An 18,317-nucleotide genomic window follows, 5' to 3' on the forward strand; every position below is an offset into this window, starting at 1 on the left:
CTAATCTCTGCCTATGGGGGAGTGTATTTTAGCATAGCAGGGCTGCGAACACCTGTGCTGCTCTGCTATGCAAAAAAAAATTCCTGCAAAATAAGACCAGTGTAAGAGTTACTTACCCGGTGCGACGGATCCAGCGATGAAGGTCCCGGTCCGTACGTCAGACATCCGCCCTCCAAACACCTGGACACGCCTGCATTGGACTCACCACGCCTGGAAAACGGGGAGTATCCGCCACGGAATGCCTCCCACCTGTCCATCTTCTTGCGATCACCTCTGAGATCACATTTGTCTCTGGCGGCGGCGTTGCCCCGCGATGATTGTCGCCAGACAATGCGCGTGCGCAATGCGTCTGCCGCGCATGTGCATTTCTGACCCGTTCGCACCGCAGCAAAGAACCGCTGCATGCAAACGGGTCAGAATGACCCCCATTGTTGGAAAGAGAATCTGTTCAATCATATTCTTCTATTACTGTGATTATTTCTACTGTTTCTTCTGCACCTAATAATATGTACAGAATGGAATCATATGTATTTTTAAAATAAAATAATACATGTCTTTTTGTGTTGAAAAATATAACATTTATATACACCTGTTTTCTTCCAGATGGTTAATAATCCCTTGGCAAATCAAGCAGCGGCGGCAGCAGCGGCAGCAGCTGCTATGGGCTCAATAGCAAGTTCACAGGCCTTTGGGAATGCACTCTCCAGTCTGCAAGGTGTTACTGGTCAACTAGTCACAAATGCACAAGGACAGGTAACAAATGGAAATAAATATTATATATTTGCTATATACTGAGTTTATTTTTCAGTTGTTAAAACGCATATAAATGAAGGATAAAAGAATAATGGGTAAAAGCCTAAGAATCTCTTATATCTACTGTTATATATTATCAACACAACACCACAGGGGTGCACACTGGGTGTGTAGGGTATGTGCCGACATACCCCCTAAGCACCCCAACCCATACTAATATTAATTAGTAAGCTCTGGAATCAGCAGTCACTGGACCTGATTCAGCATTGGGCACAAATTAGGTTGGTGCTGCTTCTCCGGTTGCAGCAGATCTGAGCTAATATGCTAATGCTGCAGGAGCTGTCTTTTGTAATGAGACGCCCACCGCCAGATTCTCTGCACAGCATATAAGGAAATATTGCTGACATGCCTGCATTTTAATAGCCACTCCCTGTCACCACCACCAACAGTCTGTCAATGAAACTTTAATCTAACACCACATTTGGACCGCCATGGCACATAGGCAGACCACAAACCATTGACCATTTGCGAAAAAACAAAACTGCGTCCTCCTCTTAATCACCCCCACTGATCCTAGAAGTGTACTTAAGGGCAAGGCTGCGCAACAATGATGTTGGTGGGTACTCCAATCCAGCACCGCCACATCATCAGCTGGCCCCCAGGCAGAGCAGTCATGTTGAAAGAAGCAAAGCAAAAGCAGCAGACAGAGCAGACTGGATCCACAAAGCGACCGCTGTTTGAGAAATTAAGTGGTCTATGGGCTTGTTTCTAAGTTGTACGCTATTTGTGAATATATAAACATGTCGCCGGAGGCACATCAGGACAAAAGATGCCTGCTGTTTGCATTGCAGATCTGAGTGCTGCGTCCAAAGATGCAGCATTGGATCAGCATTGGGCTGATCCAATAGATGATCCGATAGCTCGGCCATCTGAGTAAACGTAAACTTACTCAAAATGGCCACCCGAATTCCACAGTAATACTTTTGCGTAGGATGATGCAGACAATGGCATTCGCAGTAAACAGAGACGACCCCCACCCAAATGGTTGCAGTTATTTTATCAGGCTGTGGGTTTCCTGGCACTGTGACCAGAGATGCAGCACATGCACACTGTGGTTCCAGCGCATGCACACTCCACTCACCAATGGAGTTGTATGCAAACCACTGGGTTTTTGCAAAGTCAGGTCCTTTGTCCATGGGTAGGTGGTGAGTGATCAATGTACCAGAGGGGGGTGGGGGGAGGGATAACATTGACTGGTTTATGTCTGGTGATGAATGGGTTGTCGCACACTCCTTATGCCAGGCCTGCACATGCCTATGCATTACACCATATATTTCTGCAAGTATGTCTGCATGGGGTAATATAACAGCTCTAGGTAATGTAGATGAGGTTAGGTGTACACCATCAATGCTCATTTATTTGATGCAAAGCATCTTAGAAGCAATCCTAATACTTTCACTGGATTCAAAGCTAGCATGATATAAGTATTGTCCATTGATAACATACAGTACATTGCTTCAATAAAAGAAAAAATATATATAAAATGTGTGTTTGCAGATGCCTGTATATAAATTTATAACACTATTTTTAGGGCAATACTATTTTGAAATATTTATATTGGATCTGACAGTAATATGTGATTTTAAGCCATAATGCATCTCTCTCCATCACCATCCCCTATTTTATTCATAATTATTAATTTCTCCAATCATCATCATCATCATTCTCTTCAACCTTCAACCTCCTTGCTGCCTCTCTCATCATTCAATTTCCAACTTTTAACTCCTTCATTAACACCCCTTATATTACATTACTCTTGCACCATGGCCCTTCCTCCCACCACCACTTACTGCAGAGCTGATGATCACACACACCCTGATTACATAATGCAGCGCAGCAGGGCAGGACTGGTAAATGGCTCAAGGGGTAACATGCTGATATATCAGTGTTGTTTTTATTTTATTTTGTAGAATGCTGGTCACAAGGTATTGGGGGTCATTCTGAGTTGATCATAGCTGTGCTAAATTTAGAACAGCTATGATCAAGCACTCAGACATGCCCAGCACAGGGCTAGTCTGCCCGGCATGTCAGTGCCGGCCCCCCCTGGAGAAATGCAAAAGCATCAAACAGCGGCGATGCTTTTGCATCTCAGGAGTTACTCCCGGCCAGCGCAGCTCCTGCGGCTTGCCAGGAGAGCCTCTTCGCTGCCCTGGGTCACAACGGTCCAGCCATGCCTGCATTGGCCGGACCGCGTGCCCTAAATGGCGGCTTAACGCCGCCGTCCAGCCCCCTCCCGCCCAGCGACCACTTCTGCCTCAGAGGCGATCGCTAGGCAACGACGGCCTTCGGCTGTCTGGCATGCGCCGGCGCACTGTGGCGCTGGCGCATGCGCAGTTCCGACCTGATCGCCGCGCTATGATAAACTGCAGCGAGCAATCAGGTCGGAATGACCCCCATAATGGTTAATTCAGAGTTGCCCGCAGCAGCAGCAGCAGCAAATTTGTTAGCAGTTGGGCAAAACCTTGGGGGTCATTCCGAGTTGTTCGCTCATTATTTTTTTTTCGCAACGGAGCGATTAGTCGCAAATGCGCATGCGCAATGTCCGTAGTGCGACTGCGCCAAGTAAATTTGCTATGCAGTTAGGAATTTTACTCACGTTTTTTTCTTCGTTCTGGTGATCGTAATGTGATTGACAGGAAGTGGGTGTTTCTGGGCGGAAACTGGCCGTTTTATGGGTGTGTGCGAAAAAACGCTACCGTTTCAGGGAAAAACGCGGGAGTGGCTGGAGAAACGGAGGAGTGTCTGGACGAACGCTGGGTGTGTTTGTGACGTCAAACCAGGAACGACAAGCACTGAACTGATCGCAGATGCCGAGTAAGTTTGAAGCTACTAAGAAACTGCTAAGAGGTGTGTAATCGCAATTTTGAGAATCTTTGATTCGCAATTTTAAGAAGCTAAGATTCACTCCCAGTAGGCGGCGGCTTAGCGTGTGTAAAGCTGCTAAAAGCAGCTTGCGAGCGAACAACTCGGAATGAGGGCCCATGTGCACTGCAGGAGGGGCAGATATAACATGTGCAGAGAGAGTAAGATTTGAGTGTTGGTGTGTTCAAACTGAAATCTAAATTGCAGTGTAAAAATAAAGCAGCCAGTATTTACCCTGCACAGAGACAAAATAACCCACCCAAATCTAACTCTCTCTGCACATGTTATATCTGCCACACAGTGGCGTGCAGTGAGGTCAGTGGCTGGTGAGGCACTGCAGCCATAATGTCTGCCGAGCCCTGCCGACTACCCCTACCACCGCGGAGACTATGCCTGCTACTGCTCGAGCCAATGCCCTCTACCGCCGCCATCTCTGATGCCCGCTACCCTCACTACTAATGGCCACCGCCCCCGCCATTGGAAATAGTCCACCATCAACTGGCCAGGCCCCCCACCACTAATTCGCATCTCAGTCCAATGCCGCTGCCAATGCCCGCAGCCTGCCTGCTCATAAAACTTGTGATGAGCCGGCAGCTAATATAATGTAAATTTTTATAAAATAAATATTAGTGTTTGGGACTGGGAAGGGAGTGGGAGGAGGACATGAGTGCAATTTTGTTGTCCAAGGCTTCCATTAACTTAACAGCGCCGTGAGTGCAGCGCTATTAAGTTAATGGAAGTACTGGACAACAAAATAGCCAGCAGTGGGTGACAGGGAGATGGTGATCCCAGGGAGATGGTGATAGCAGTGGGTGACAGGGAGATGGTAATCCAAGGGAGATGGTGATAGCAGTGGGTGACAGGGAGATGGTGATCCCAGGGAGATGGTGATAGCAGTGGGTGACAGGGAGATGATGATCCCAGGGAGATGGTGATAGCAGTGGGTGACAGAGAGATGGTGATCCCAGGGATATGGTGATAGCAGTGGGTGACAGGAAGATGGTGTTGCCAGGGAGAGGGTGACAGGGAGATTATGATGCCAGGGAGAGAGTGACAGCAGTGGGTGACATGGAGATGGTGATGCCAGGGAGAGGGTGACAGCAGTGGGTGACAAGGAGATGGTGATGCCAAGGAGAGAGTGACAGCAGTGGGCAACAGGGAGATGGTGATGCCAGGGAGTAGGTGACTGCAGTGGGTGAAAAGGGAGAGGGTGACAGCAGTGGGTGAAAGGTAGAGGGTGACACCACTGAGAAGGTGACAAAAAGAGTGTAACACCAGCAAGAGGGTGACAGGGAGTGACACCACGCAAAGGGTGACAGCAGTGGGTGACAGTGAGTGACGCCACAGAGAGGGTGACAGCAGTGGGTGACAGTGAGTAATGCCACGGAGAGGGTGACAGCAGTGGGTGACAGGGAGTGACGCCATGGAGAGGGTGACAGTAGTGGGTGACAGGGAGTGAGGGAGTGATGCTAGCGAGTGGGTGAAAGGGAGTGATGCCAGGGAGAGGGAGACAGTAGTGGGTGACAGGGAGTGATGCCAGGGAGAGGGTGACAGTAGTGGGTGACCGGGAGTGACGCCAGCGAGAAAGTGACATCAGTGGGTGACAGGGAGTGACGCCAAGGAGAGGGTGACAGTAGTGGGTGACAGCCCCCCCCCATAATAAAATATGGATGGTGCGCGCCTTTGACCCATGCCAAAAATAAAAGGGTGTGGCCTCATGGGGACAGGGCATGGCCACACAGTACCAATTCAAATTACAACACACAGTAGTGCAACATTATTCATATTACACCGCATGGTAGTATCCCTTATTCACATTACGACACACAGTGGTGTCCGTTGTTCGCATCACACCACACAATAGTGCGATTAATCAGGAGAAAGGAATGAAACAAGAAGAGACTTGGAAGAATAGGGGGAAATGGGAGAAAGATGGCGAGATGGTAGGAAGAAAGGGGTAAAAAGTAGGAAGACAAGGCTTGACTGGAAGAACTTGTGGAGATGGTAGGAAGACGGGACATTGGAGGCTCCTCCACAAGAACAACTGGTAATACCCCTTTCACACAGAAAGTGAAACTACCGGGTGAAGAATTTCTACCCAGTAATTTGCCAAAAAAACACTGGTCCTTTTTCTGTGTGTCAGGGTCAACCCAGGTTGAAATTACCGGGACTTCGACCCAGGAATTTACCAGGGTTGGAGACACTGGAATTTCGACTCAGGTTGACCATTTCACACAGACAAAATACCTGTTTTGGTCTGCAATTACCGAGTCAAAATTATTGACCCGGTAATTTGCTCTTCTGTGTTAAAAGGGGGGAAGTCAGACAGCGTAATTGCCGGGATTTCTGTCTGAAAAGGGTATAAGTGTCACATAAAAAAATATAGAGTATATAATATCCGTCTGGAACGGGGAAAAACATGAGGAGACCACAGGGGGATGGGATGAACATAGGAGGAACAACAGGCGGAGACCAGAGGAAAACGGGGAATATCAGGCAGATGGGGAAAAAAGAGAATGATAAACAATCAAAATGCATATATACATAAAAGTGTAGTGCCAGATAACAGATCTGTGTGTAATATACAATATGTGTGTGTGCCCATCCACCGCAGATATAGCCATGAGCGTGGCTACATCTGTGTATATATATATATATATATACACACACACACACACACACACACACACACACACACACACACACACACACAGGGCGTGGCCATATATGGGAAGGTGTGGCCACCCCCTCAAAAAAAAAAGTGGGAAATAAACCACTGTATGAGAAGGGGAGGGCTATGTGAGGGAGATCTGAGTGAATTGGAGATGAGTGAGGGGGGTGCTGTGTAAGGGGGGAAATAGCTGTTTGGGGGGGATCTGAGTGAGTGGAAAGAGGCTGAGCTGTGTGTGTGTGGGGGGTGCTGTGTGAGAAGGGAGATCTGAGTGAGGGTAGAAAGGATGAGTTGTGCATTTGGTCTGTGAGAAGGGGTGAGCTATGTGAGGGGAGGAGAGCTGTTTAGGGGGATCTATGTGAGGGGCTGAGGTTGAGCAGTGTGCATGGGGGGGTGAGAAAAGGGGAGAGCTCTGTCAGGGGAAGAGCTGTGTAAGAGGGAGTGAGGTGTATTGGGGGTGATCTGAGTAACTGTGAAGAGGCTGAGCAGTTAATTTACCGGGGCTAATTGTCCTGCTGGGGTCTATCTAATTAGCCCCGATTAGGCGGCACGTGCTGCGGCTTCTTGGAGATTTTGTTCCTCCTGCCCCTGGCAGGCGAAGCAGAATTCCCGGAAACAGCTCAGTTTTTCGTCCGAAAACGGAGCTATTTCACACGAAAACACACAGGTTTCACTGAACCTGTGTGTTTTCGGGAGAAAGGTTTTTTTTTTTTTTTTTTACAGGCGATCAATCTGGAGGCAGAGCCGGCAGGGAGAAGATGATGAAAGGAACCAGTAACAGATGAGGCCATGTTCAGCGTGGTGGGTGTGCTTAGACAGGAACTGGCTGCACTACTCTCCCAGAGGCTGCTACCTCTACTTTCATACAGCTTGTGTAGTGTGTGACGCAGCTTAGGACACAGAGGTAGCGGCAGACGGCAGCGGTGGGGACCCCTGTCCTGTGAGGAGAGAGCGAGGGAAAGTACTAGCACAGCGCAGCTGAGCCAATTCAACTTCTGTGCATGCACAGAACCTATTTCCCAACGTTGCCCGATCAGAGCTGAGCCCTGATCGCAGCAGCTAGCCAGGCAAAGGAGTGTGTATTGTGTAATATTTTAAAATAATTACTAAGACGTGTGTCAGAGGGAGGACCTATGAGTCTGAGATATCGGCTTCTTATTGGTCATCCCAGCTAGTTTTCATCCTGGACTGTGGACGGACCATGCAGTCCCGGGACAAACTGCTGCATTGGGCAACATCTGGGGGCTCCAATAAATGGTGCCCTTAGACCTAGTGACCTAGGAGAGCTGCTTTAAATGGGGATGTAGTGAAAATGTCTACATTTACAAAGTCAAGACACATAATGGCGAAATCAGTTATGAATAAAACAAAAACCCACTCACATTTGCATAAGGGGCGTGACCACGCAGTCCACGATTAGGCCACGCCCCCTGACCTCACAGAGCGCAGAACAATGGGGTAGTTGCTAGCAATAGGGGTAAGGCCCCCCTGTCTTCAGTGCCCTGGTCCCCCCCCTTCCAAAGTATAATCCAGCCCTGCTGATGTGCACACTCACACTGAATGGTTTGAACTGCCGCCGGGGAAAAGAGTTGTGGTCTGCCTGGGTGGTCCTGGGCAGACGTGCTCTGTGCTGGTCTTTCTGCCGCCTCCGGGGACAACGCTGCAGCTGCTGCCTGTCAGACTCCCTCCACCAGGTGATTCACGCCATCCGCCGGTCCCGCCGCTGCTTCCCCGCTTATGAGTGATTGGACAGCTGATCCAGCGCTGGATCCCCTGTCCAATCACAACTGCCTCGCTGACAGGGGCATGCTTTGATGTGGGCGTCCCTGTCAACGAGGCACATGTATAAGTGCCGCTTTGCCCTCTTTTTTGAATGGGCTTTTACAGCCCACTAGTTGGCTCCGCCCCCCGCTTTATCCCCCGCTCCCATTGTCAACGGGAGGCACTGCTATCAGTGCCTCCCAAACTAGTTTAATGCATTAAACTTATTAGAATAATATGAAGAAGATAATTATGAAACAGAATATGTCATAAGTATCTTATTCATATTATTTCAATCATTAATGACAGAGGAGGCACTGCCTCCCCTGACTGCACGTCCCTGCTGCCACACCTGCAGTGCACATGAGGGGTCATTCCGAGTTGACCGCTCGCTAGCAGTTTTTAGCAGCCGTGCAAACGCTTTGCCGCCGCCCATTGTGGAGTGTATTTTCGCTTTGCAGAAGTGCGAACGCTTGTGCAGCAGAGTGCCTGCAAAGTCTGTTTGTGCAAAACAAGACCAGCCCTGTAGTTACTCTTCGTGTGCGTTGATTCTAATGACGGTGGGAGGGCTTTTGATTTCACACACCCGCCCAGCGTTCGCCCAGCCACGCCCAAACCTGTGATGTATAAGAAGTGCAGTGTTGTGGAAGAAGTGAAACTTATGAAGCTACTTCTGCTGTCGGAAATTGAAGTACTGCGGCAGATATCAGATATCTGCTGTGATCCCTCCATGTCACATTTGGAGGATCTTTAAAATTTATGTGCACACCCAGAAAACAGTTTTTTTCAGGGGGATAGCCCACAAATATCATTAGTTAAAAATGTCCCTAAGTAATGACAATGTGCTACTGAAATAATCAGTTATGTGTGTGTTTAGAGTAATGCTGGTGCTTTATTAAACATCATAAGTGACTGTCAAGCATTATTTAGAGTTTAAATAAGAGATGTTAATAATTACCTAATAATTTCGTACATACTTAGTGTCGGACTGGGGCATGCAGGGCCCACTGGGGAAATTCAGTGGTAGGGGCCCGTGCTTACAGGGTGTGGCCAAGAATTAGTGGAGGTGTGTCCAACCACCACAGAGGCTCAGCCATCCATTAGAGAGTACATGGGCTGGGCCCCTTGATAAATGTATATAGTAAATACTGCTAGCGCATGCATGAAAATGGACCAGATTAATAACAGTAATGTACTGGAGAAAATACACCATTGTCCTGTGCAGTATAATGTAACATATGTATAATGTATAATTAAAGTGTACTGGAACCTAATCCCTAGAGGAGGAGGTGGGCCCGCAGGCAGTAGGGCCCATCGGGGGTTTCCCCTGCTCCCCTGTGGGCCAGTCCAACCCTGTACATACTAAGTTACAGTAACTGCTCCTAATAAGCTGGTCCTTATTTAATGGAGTTTAGCACTGTGGTTATGATTTACATACTGCATACTGTATCCCACCCTTTGCCCTATGTTACCTGTTGACTCTCAATTTCTTGTTTGCATTGAAACCTGCAAACACCACCTGCATCAATTCCTTGCAGTTATATAGGAGGAACATAGGCTGCACGCTGCTGCACTACATGGAGTCACACAACAAACTAAGATGGAGCAGGGGCGCTGGGCATGCAAGCTCAGTAAGGACATCTTGATAAAGGATGGTGCCTGACTCCAACTCTAGAAGTATGAGGCAGCGCTGGTACCCCCCCCCCACACACACACACACACACACACACACACACACACACTATAGAATGTTTTCAGCCACAATAAACAATTTTATCTTATCACATAGCTACATGGTAAATAACCTGGAACCAGAACAAGGGATATGCATCAAAACATAAGATAGTGAAAAACACATCAACTTGTCATTGTCAAGTACTTTTTAGTCCACATTTCCCTATAAACATATCTACCAAGTGTGATGCTAGCCCTTTAGTAACACTATTAGCTCCACTTTCCACTATTTAACAAATGAAGCAATGTCTAATAGCAATATACTTGGATAGTCAGTGGTGCTTGGTGCTGTAGAACAGATCAATTGTGTCATTATCACATTTCACATAAATACCTGTTTTAGGAATAATGCTTCTCTAGCTGCTTCTGTAAGTGCCATGTATTCCATCTCAGTGGAGGATAGGGCTACAGTGGGTTGTTTTTTTCTAGCCATACTTTCCAACATCTGAATTATCCTCTCTAGGAGAAGCCCGGAGAGGAGTGGAAGGTGGGCAGTGATGGGGACGCTGTCTGACCAATCGCATGATTAGGCGCCGTCTCTCACGGCAAAATGTCACAACTTGCATGGGGGACAGGGCTATAATGACACAATTACAATAGAATCCCGTCATTAGACTCCTCCACTTCTGACGGACTGGGTATACAAGGTAGTTATCACCTCCATTCGACTCACTTCACTAGGAAGTGGGCGGGATGCAAGATAATTGCCCACTCTTCCTTGGGGGTGGGTGACTACCCCAAAAATCGGTTGTCTCCCACAGGATCCAAGACAGTAGGCAAGTATGCTTCTTGCCCAGATGAAAGCTGCGCCACCTAAGACAAACCATATCCCATGTAGGAACTATGGTCATCCCCAGTTGGCATCACCAAAAGATTTCAAAGATGACTTTCCACTCCTGGAAAATTTTAACTTTATGGAAGATGAAAATTTCAGGTATCTGTAGAATCTTGCTGCTGTCCAATGTTGCTACCCTGGGTTGATAGCAAATTGACTCACTTGACTCACAGCATGTGTGGTGTCTGGATGAGTTGCTATACTAGCATACATTAATCTTCCAGTAGCACTTTGATAGGGAACACCATTTATGTCCTCTAACTCTGCTTCACTTGTAGGTGACATTGCTTTGGTTATTTTAGTACTTTTGTCAATGGAAGTACAGATTGGCTTCACATCTGACAGTTTATACTTGTCAAATATTGCTTCAGTGTATGTTCGCTAATCTATGTTGGTTGTTCCCGCCTCTAAGTTTTGTGAAATTCTTAGACCTAACAGATGATATTGCAGGGCCTAGATCCTTCAGTCCAAATTCCTGTTCTGACATCTGTTTCACATTTTTAATGTGCTGCTCTTGACCTGCTAGCAACAGATCATCCATGTAAACTACAATGATGAATCATTTCTGCTCTATGGACTTGTAGAGACAATGATCAGTCTTTGAACATACAAAGGCCATTTCAAGTAGTACATTATCTAACTTGTTGTACCAACAACTACCACTTTGCTTTAAACTATACAAAGCATACACACTTTAGCAATACTTAAGAATACACACTTCTCCCTCTTTAAACAAATCCTCATAGTAGTGTTCAGGTGGTTTTATGTAAATTTCTTTTATCAATTCCAAATTCTCCATTTAAGAAAGCTTAGACAAAGTCTAATTGGTATAGCAATATGTCATACGTGACAGATATGGCAATGACTATTTTTAATATGCTGTACCTCGCCACTGGAGAGAAGAGCTCACTGTAATCAGCCCCAGACTTCTTTGTATAACCCTTTGCAACTAGACAGGCTTTAGTAATGTGCAATACTTTTATCTGCATCCAGCTTTTTATAGAAGATCCACTTATTCTTGACTGTTTTTCTGTGACTTGGTCTATTTAATACATTCCATGTACCATTGTCATGTAAGGATGCCATCTCTTTGTCTGTTCCTGATTTCCAATCTTCCCAGTCATTGCTTGACTTTGTTTCTTGAAAAGTTTGAGGTTAACAGAATGTGATGTTTGCAAATATTCAGAATTTATCTTGGGTGTTTCCCTTTATTACTTCTCACAGAACTTCAGCTTGTTTGTTGGGTTTGGACTTTTGTACTGTCAGCTTCTACAGTATTCAGACATGTTTTCTGCTACTGCTGACATATCCAAAGTAACAAACTCCTTTTGCAGTTTTTCTGTTTCTTGGAATATAACATCTCTTGACTTTATGAGCTTTTCTTTGTAGTTTCCCAAAGTCTGTATCCCTTGCTTTGCATCCAAATTCTCTTGAGATGCTTGATGCGTGGCTTGATTCTTGACCTGTTATGAACTCTCTAGGTGCAGTAGAGCAACAAGTCCACGGCCTACCATCGGATGCAAATGAAATAAGATTGTATGGCATAGCTGTGTTATTTTGCATAGGTACATTTAACTATCATTACTACCATCGGATGCAAATGAAATAGGATTGTATGGCATAGCTGTGTTATTTTGCATAGGTACATTGAACTATCATTACTACCATCGGATGCAAATTAAATAGGATTGTATGGCATAGCTGTGTTATTTTGCATAGGTACATTGGTGGTCATTCCGAGCTGTTCACTCGTTGCCGATTTTCGCTATGCTGCGATTTGTTGCTAAATGCTCATGCGCAAGACACGCAGGGCGCATGCGCTTAGTTATTTAACTAAAAACTTAGTAGATTTGCTGTGGATCCTGCGGCGCTTTTCAATCGCACCGCTGATCGGTGAATGATTGACAGGAAAGGGGCGTTTCTGGGTGGTAACTGAGCGTTTACCGGGAGTGTGCTAAAAAATGCAGGCGTGTCAGGGAAAAACGCGGGAGTGTCTGGAGAAACGGGGGAGTGGCTGGCCGAATGCAGGGCGTGTTTGTGACATCAAACCAGGAACTAAACGGACTGAGCTGATCGCAATCTAGGAATAGGTCTGGAGCTACTCAGAAACTGAAAGAAAATATTTATTAGCAGTTCTGCTAATCTTTCGTTTGTTATTCTGCTAAGCTAAGATACACTCCCAGAGGGCAGCAGCCTAGCGTGTGCAATGCTGCTAAAAGCAGCTAGCGAGCGAACAACTCGGAATGAGGGCCATTGAACTATCATTACAACCATTGGATGCAAATGAAATAGGATTGTATGGCATAGCTGTGTTATTTTGCATAGGTAAATTGAACTATCATTACTACCATTGGATGCAAATAAAATAGGATTGTATGGCATTGCTGTGTTATTTTGCATAGGTACGTTGCAAATGTTGTTTTGTGTTTTTGTCTTTGTAAAGATTTAGTTGTCTGCCTTGTTGGAAAGTAATGCTTGTTTGTCTAAGCTAATTTATGGCCTTAGCTTTAAAGGGGGATTGTAATTGGAGGGGTTTGCAATCATTGCATTCACATGGCAATAGTTCCTATTTAAAGTCCAGTATAAGGCTGGTAGCCGTCGGCTGGTAGTGCTTCCATAGAAGTGCTAATATAAGAGGGTGGCGGTGCGGTGTAATGCCTGCTGCCGTGCAGGTGTAGACTCACTACTCACCAGGTGCCGCACTCTCTCACCTTCAGGTCACGGAACCTACAACGGACCTGGAAATCTTCAGTTGGACCCGCGATCCCCTCTCGGAGCCGACAACGGACGAACTGGGGAGAAAGTAAATCAAATTAAGGGAAATCAAATCAAAATTAAATCAAATTAATTTCCACTGGAAAAGAGAATACCCAGGGGTGGCAGCGACCTTCACCGGTTGGGGGTAAGGTCATCACCGGCACAAAGCCTCAGCCACCCAATTTTCACACACTCGCACTCTCGCTCGTAGTGTGATAAAGGGGTTTCTCACGTCCGTGAGCAAACCCGGAATCCGGCACTCAGGGACAGACAAATGGACAGATGGACACAGATGTTACTTACCGTTGTCAGTCTTGCACTACGATCTTCCTCTCCACTTACAGGTCCCTGTAAGGAGGCAACTAACCAACAGCCATGCAGGGCCTAACTCTATACTGGTGTAACACCACTGCACTAACTACAATGGCAGAGCCCTCATCTAGCTCTGTGTGTGTGGTGCAACAAACTAGACACAAACTGTAAACAAACACGTTACCCTGCACGGTAACAACACACATCACAATATCACAGTACAAGGTTAAACGGTGCTGTTCCTTTAAATCCCTACCTGCTCTATGGGGAGTGGGTGCCGTACAGCCTACCCACCTCGTGTACACTTACTTGGGCTTACTGCCCCCTTACTGACCAGAGGCCTGACTTTGCCCTCGGGCCTAGCGTCCACCTAACTTTGGGCCCGTGGGGTGACCTGGGCCTAATGCCCAGGGTCACTTTATATCCTTAGTGGCTGCAAATGAACTAGGGCCTAATGCCCTCTAATATAGCCACAGGCCTAAAGCCTGATATTACCCCATGGACCTAGTGCCCGCCTGCTGTGCCACAGGCCTGTGGCCTGACTGTGCCCCACGGGCCTAATGCCCGATCCCTGGTGATCTAGGGAGCAGAGAAGGGGAAGGGGTGACAGGCGCCCTCACCGAGGGCCTACCTGTACCGGTGGGAGAGGCACCAGGGGGGAGCTTCGTTAGCTCTTTCGCTTTCCTCCCCTGGTGTCCTCTCCTGCACTCCTCTTAAGTCTTCTGCCACTGGCCCATCCTGGCCAGTGGCGCTGCTGTCGCCTCTCCGCGTCCAGCCACCGCAGGACATCTTTTCTGGCGCCGCCCACATCTTTAGGCCTCTTCCACAGCCTCAGGAACTCCCTCCGTGGCGTCCTCTTCTTCCTGGCTCCGCCCGACTCTTCACCGCTCTTCGGCATGGCCCCCCGTCTTCTTCTCCTCCTGGCGTCATCTACCGTCACTCCCCGGGGGCGGTGCCTATGACACAGTGAGTGCCGATTGGCTCGCAGCGCCTGCCCGTGATTGGCCGGTGCCCTGCGAGCTGTGATTGGCTCACGGACAGAGCCGGATTTGAAATCTCGCCGCCGGCGCTTCAGATTGGCTGCCAATACGGCACCAAGTTTGAAGCGCCGCTGCTGCGGCACTGCCCGTCGCCGCCTCCGGTCTGGTGCAGGGAACCAATACGCGGTCCCTGCACCGAACACCCGTCGCTGCTGCTCTGATGTGCCCTGCGATACAGGGCACATCTCTACACTGACATAAAAGTGTTATTATAATATTAGCATTATACCTGCGTTTAAACCGAAGATAAACAGAAGGGAAACAACAACACACCAAAACTATGACATAAGGACAGTGTTGGACTGGGGCATAAAGGGCCCACCGGGGAATGCAGTGGTAGGGGCCCATGTTTAGGGGTGTGGTCAGTCTCCAGAGTGGCCAGCTGCCACCGGCGGCAGGCGTGCCAGCTTGCCCCCGGCGGTGAGACCTACACAGCCCCATACCCACCACCTCCAGCCGAGTACACCAGCTAGAGTCTGACAGGCGGGACGCCGCAAACTGTCACACTCACTAAGACAAACAGAGACCAAACAGAAGCACATAGGCAAACCCCACCTAGGGTAAAGGTGACCCATACCAGGGTACACCCGACATTAAACCCAGCTTGGGTCCTTCTGAGTAGGGTATACCATTAGGAGGGTATACAAATAAAGGGTGGTCTGCAAGATGCACCTGATAGTGGTAATTGGACATATTGACTGTGAGGGTCTAAGCACAAGTGTACCATTTAGGAGGGTACACTCAGAAAGGGTGGCCTACATGATACACGTGAAGAGGGACTTACATTTATATAAACTATCAATAAATCTACACAACCCATTCTGTCTCAAAAACTGTCATTTATACCCAGTGAACACACATTAACGACAAATCCCACAGTAGAACAAAGATACCCCTCTCCCCCTTCTTCATCCCTTTCTCCCCCCCCCCAGACATTCACACCCCCATAGCGCGCTGACCATTTCTTTTCAATTATCTGCAAAAGGAGGTAGGACACCTCCAGGTCTAGCAGCGCTAACCTCAACTTCTCCCAGTGAGCGCTATCTCTCTCCATTCTAAAATGCTATATTGGTTTGCCTAACCATTAGTAAGTGCATGGGCTGGGCCCCGTGACAAATATATAAATACTGTTAGTGCGTGCATGATAATGTACCAGATAAATATTGGCAATATTGTTTACCTCCTTGATCATTTGGCCATTTGTGGTCAGGTGTACTATATCTTTACATTTAGTGAGGTGTAGTCGTGGTGTAAAGGACAGATTGTGATTCCTGATTAGTAAAAAAAAAACAAATACCAAATTCTGAGCAACATCACCAAACAGGTAATTTCAACTTTAAACTTGTCATTTATTTTGTACTGTCTGGACACTAATAACAGATGCACAAACAAAATTCTTAAAGCTATGTGTGCAAATGCTAGGAGCTTAGGAGACAAAATTCCAGAGCTAATTGCGACAATGACAAGGGATAACCTGGATATTGTGGTAATTACAGAGTCATGGTACAATGAGAATCATGATTGGGACATAGCTATACCAGGATACAATTTATTTAGAAAGAATAGAATGGGAAGAATACGAGGAGGGGTAGCAATGTATGTGAAAAAAAGCATAAATGCTACTTTAATACAAAATATTGAAGACAAAACTGAGGCCCTTTGGGTCGCCACAGAAACCGGGGAGAAGGACATTATTTGCATTGGGGTGATCTATATACCACCAGGCCAGGGACAGGATTTGGACAGGAACCTATTGTTGGACATCTCTAAAATGGCTTTAAAGGGAGAAGTGATAATCATGGGAGACTTTAATTTACCTAATGTAAATTGGGAGGGGTCCTTTGCAAGTTCAGCTACAAGTGCCACATTTCTAAATTCCTTACAGGGAGCATCTCTCAAGCAATTGGTGAGGGAGCCCACTTGCAAAGACTCAATATTAGATATAATTCTTACAAATGGTGACAGGATATCTGACATATAAGTTGGTGAGCACCTGGGATCCAGTGATCATCAAGCAGTATAAAGACAGGATCCAACTCCTGTCACACAAAAACAAAGGTGTTGGATTTTAGAAATGCTGACTTTGCAAAAATGGGGAGATGTTTAAGTGATTCATCGGTGGACTGGCGGAACTTTGAAGGGGTGCAGGAGAGGTGGGAAAAACTGAAAAGTGCAATACTAAGGGCAACAGACCTTTGTATCAAAAGGGTTAGGAAAAGGACCAGGAAAAGGAAGCCAGTGTGGTTCACAAATGAAGCATCACCTAGTGTGAAAGCAAAAACAAGGCTTTTAGGAAATACAAACAGACTCAAAATAATGACAAAGAGGTGTATCTTGACAGATGGAAGGATGCTAAGAAAGTGATCAGACATGCCAATGCAGAAGCTGAGGAGTGAATGGCCCAGTCAGTAGATAAAGGGAGCAAAACTTTTTTTAAGTATATAAATGAAAGGAGAAAATCAAATGGAGGAATAATAAGACTTAAGGCAGAGAGTGAGAATTTGGTGGAGGGAGACAAGGCAATAGCAGATTGTCACGATCCGGGTATCTGGACGCCATTTCTTACCCATCAGATGCCTCCTAAGGCTGGCTCAGCGCTCCAGGACCGGATCCCATCTGTTATCCTGATGTGTACATTCCTGTATCCTCTCCTGTCACTCTGGGACGCTGTCACAGTAAACGCCATATTACACCTGGCATGGCGTCTCCCGCGGCCTCCGCCGCCGTCCCTGAACTTCTGCATGCAGAGTGTCTGAGTGGCGATTACGTCAGCCGCGGCCTCCGCTGTGTCCGCGTGGTTGGATGTGCATCTGTCAGCCTGGCGCCTCCTGTCTCCGGTGGCCGGCGCCGCCATTACTGTTTTCATTACCACATGGATTACAAACCAAACTTCCCTCCAAGTGTCTGCATGGGCGCAGCCATCTTGGATTCTGTCAGCTGATCATTTCCACCAATCTGTTCTCAGTATTGATAATCTGCATAATTGCCTAGCCAATCCCTTCCTTGCTGCAGGTATAAATACACTGTGCCTGAGCAAGGAAGGCGTCAGTGCTTTGGTTGTCAAACCTAGTTCCTGTTTGTCTCTCTCCTGTGATTGTCTTCCAGGTTCCAGCTCCTGTCTCAAGACTTCCACCATAGAGACCCGCACCAGCATTCCACCTGCGGTGTAGCCTGACTCTCCAATCCATTGTGGATTCATCTGTTTCCAGCTACAGCATTGCCTGCTTCCAGCTCAGCTTCCAGCAGGGTACGGCTTCCCTTGAAGGGCCGGTGTCCTTTCTACACTTTACCAGTCTCCACCGGTATTGTTATTTCTCCGCTCTCAAGTTCTACATTTCAGTTCATATTTCATCGCTCCCAAGTTCATTTATTATTTAACTGGTTCCAGCCAGTATCCACTCCGTGCTAACAACAGTCTGGTTCCAGCCAGTATCCACAGCAGCTGTTTTATCTTCAGCAACCCAGCTTTTCCTGGAACACCAGCTGGCACAATCCTGGGTTATCTCCATTGCTACAGTCGGGCCTGGTAAGG

At 47.1% G+C, this 18,317-nt stretch overlaps 1 protein-coding gene across 2 annotated transcripts in view; it reads left to right on the forward strand.

Moving 5' to 3' along the window:
• POU6F2 (POU class 6 homeobox 2) overlaps positions 1 to 18,317 on the forward strand; it is a 677,794-nt gene that overhangs the window by 494,584 nt on the left and 164,893 nt on the right. For both annotated transcript variants that reach the window (XM_063922531.1, XM_063922532.1), the window contains exon 5: positions 604 to 753. In XM_063922531.1, the coding sequence (XP_063778601.1) occupies positions 604 to 753 (150 nt within the window). The remainder of the gene's footprint in view (positions 1 to 603; positions 754 to 18,317) is intronic.

Source organism: Pseudophryne corroboree, chromosome 5 (assembly GCF_028390025.1).
Source record: "Pseudophryne corroboree isolate aPseCor3 chromosome 5, aPseCor3.hap2, whole genome shotgun sequence".
Lineage (NCBI taxonomy): Eukaryota > Metazoa > Chordata > Amphibia > Anura > Myobatrachidae > Pseudophryne > Pseudophryne corroboree.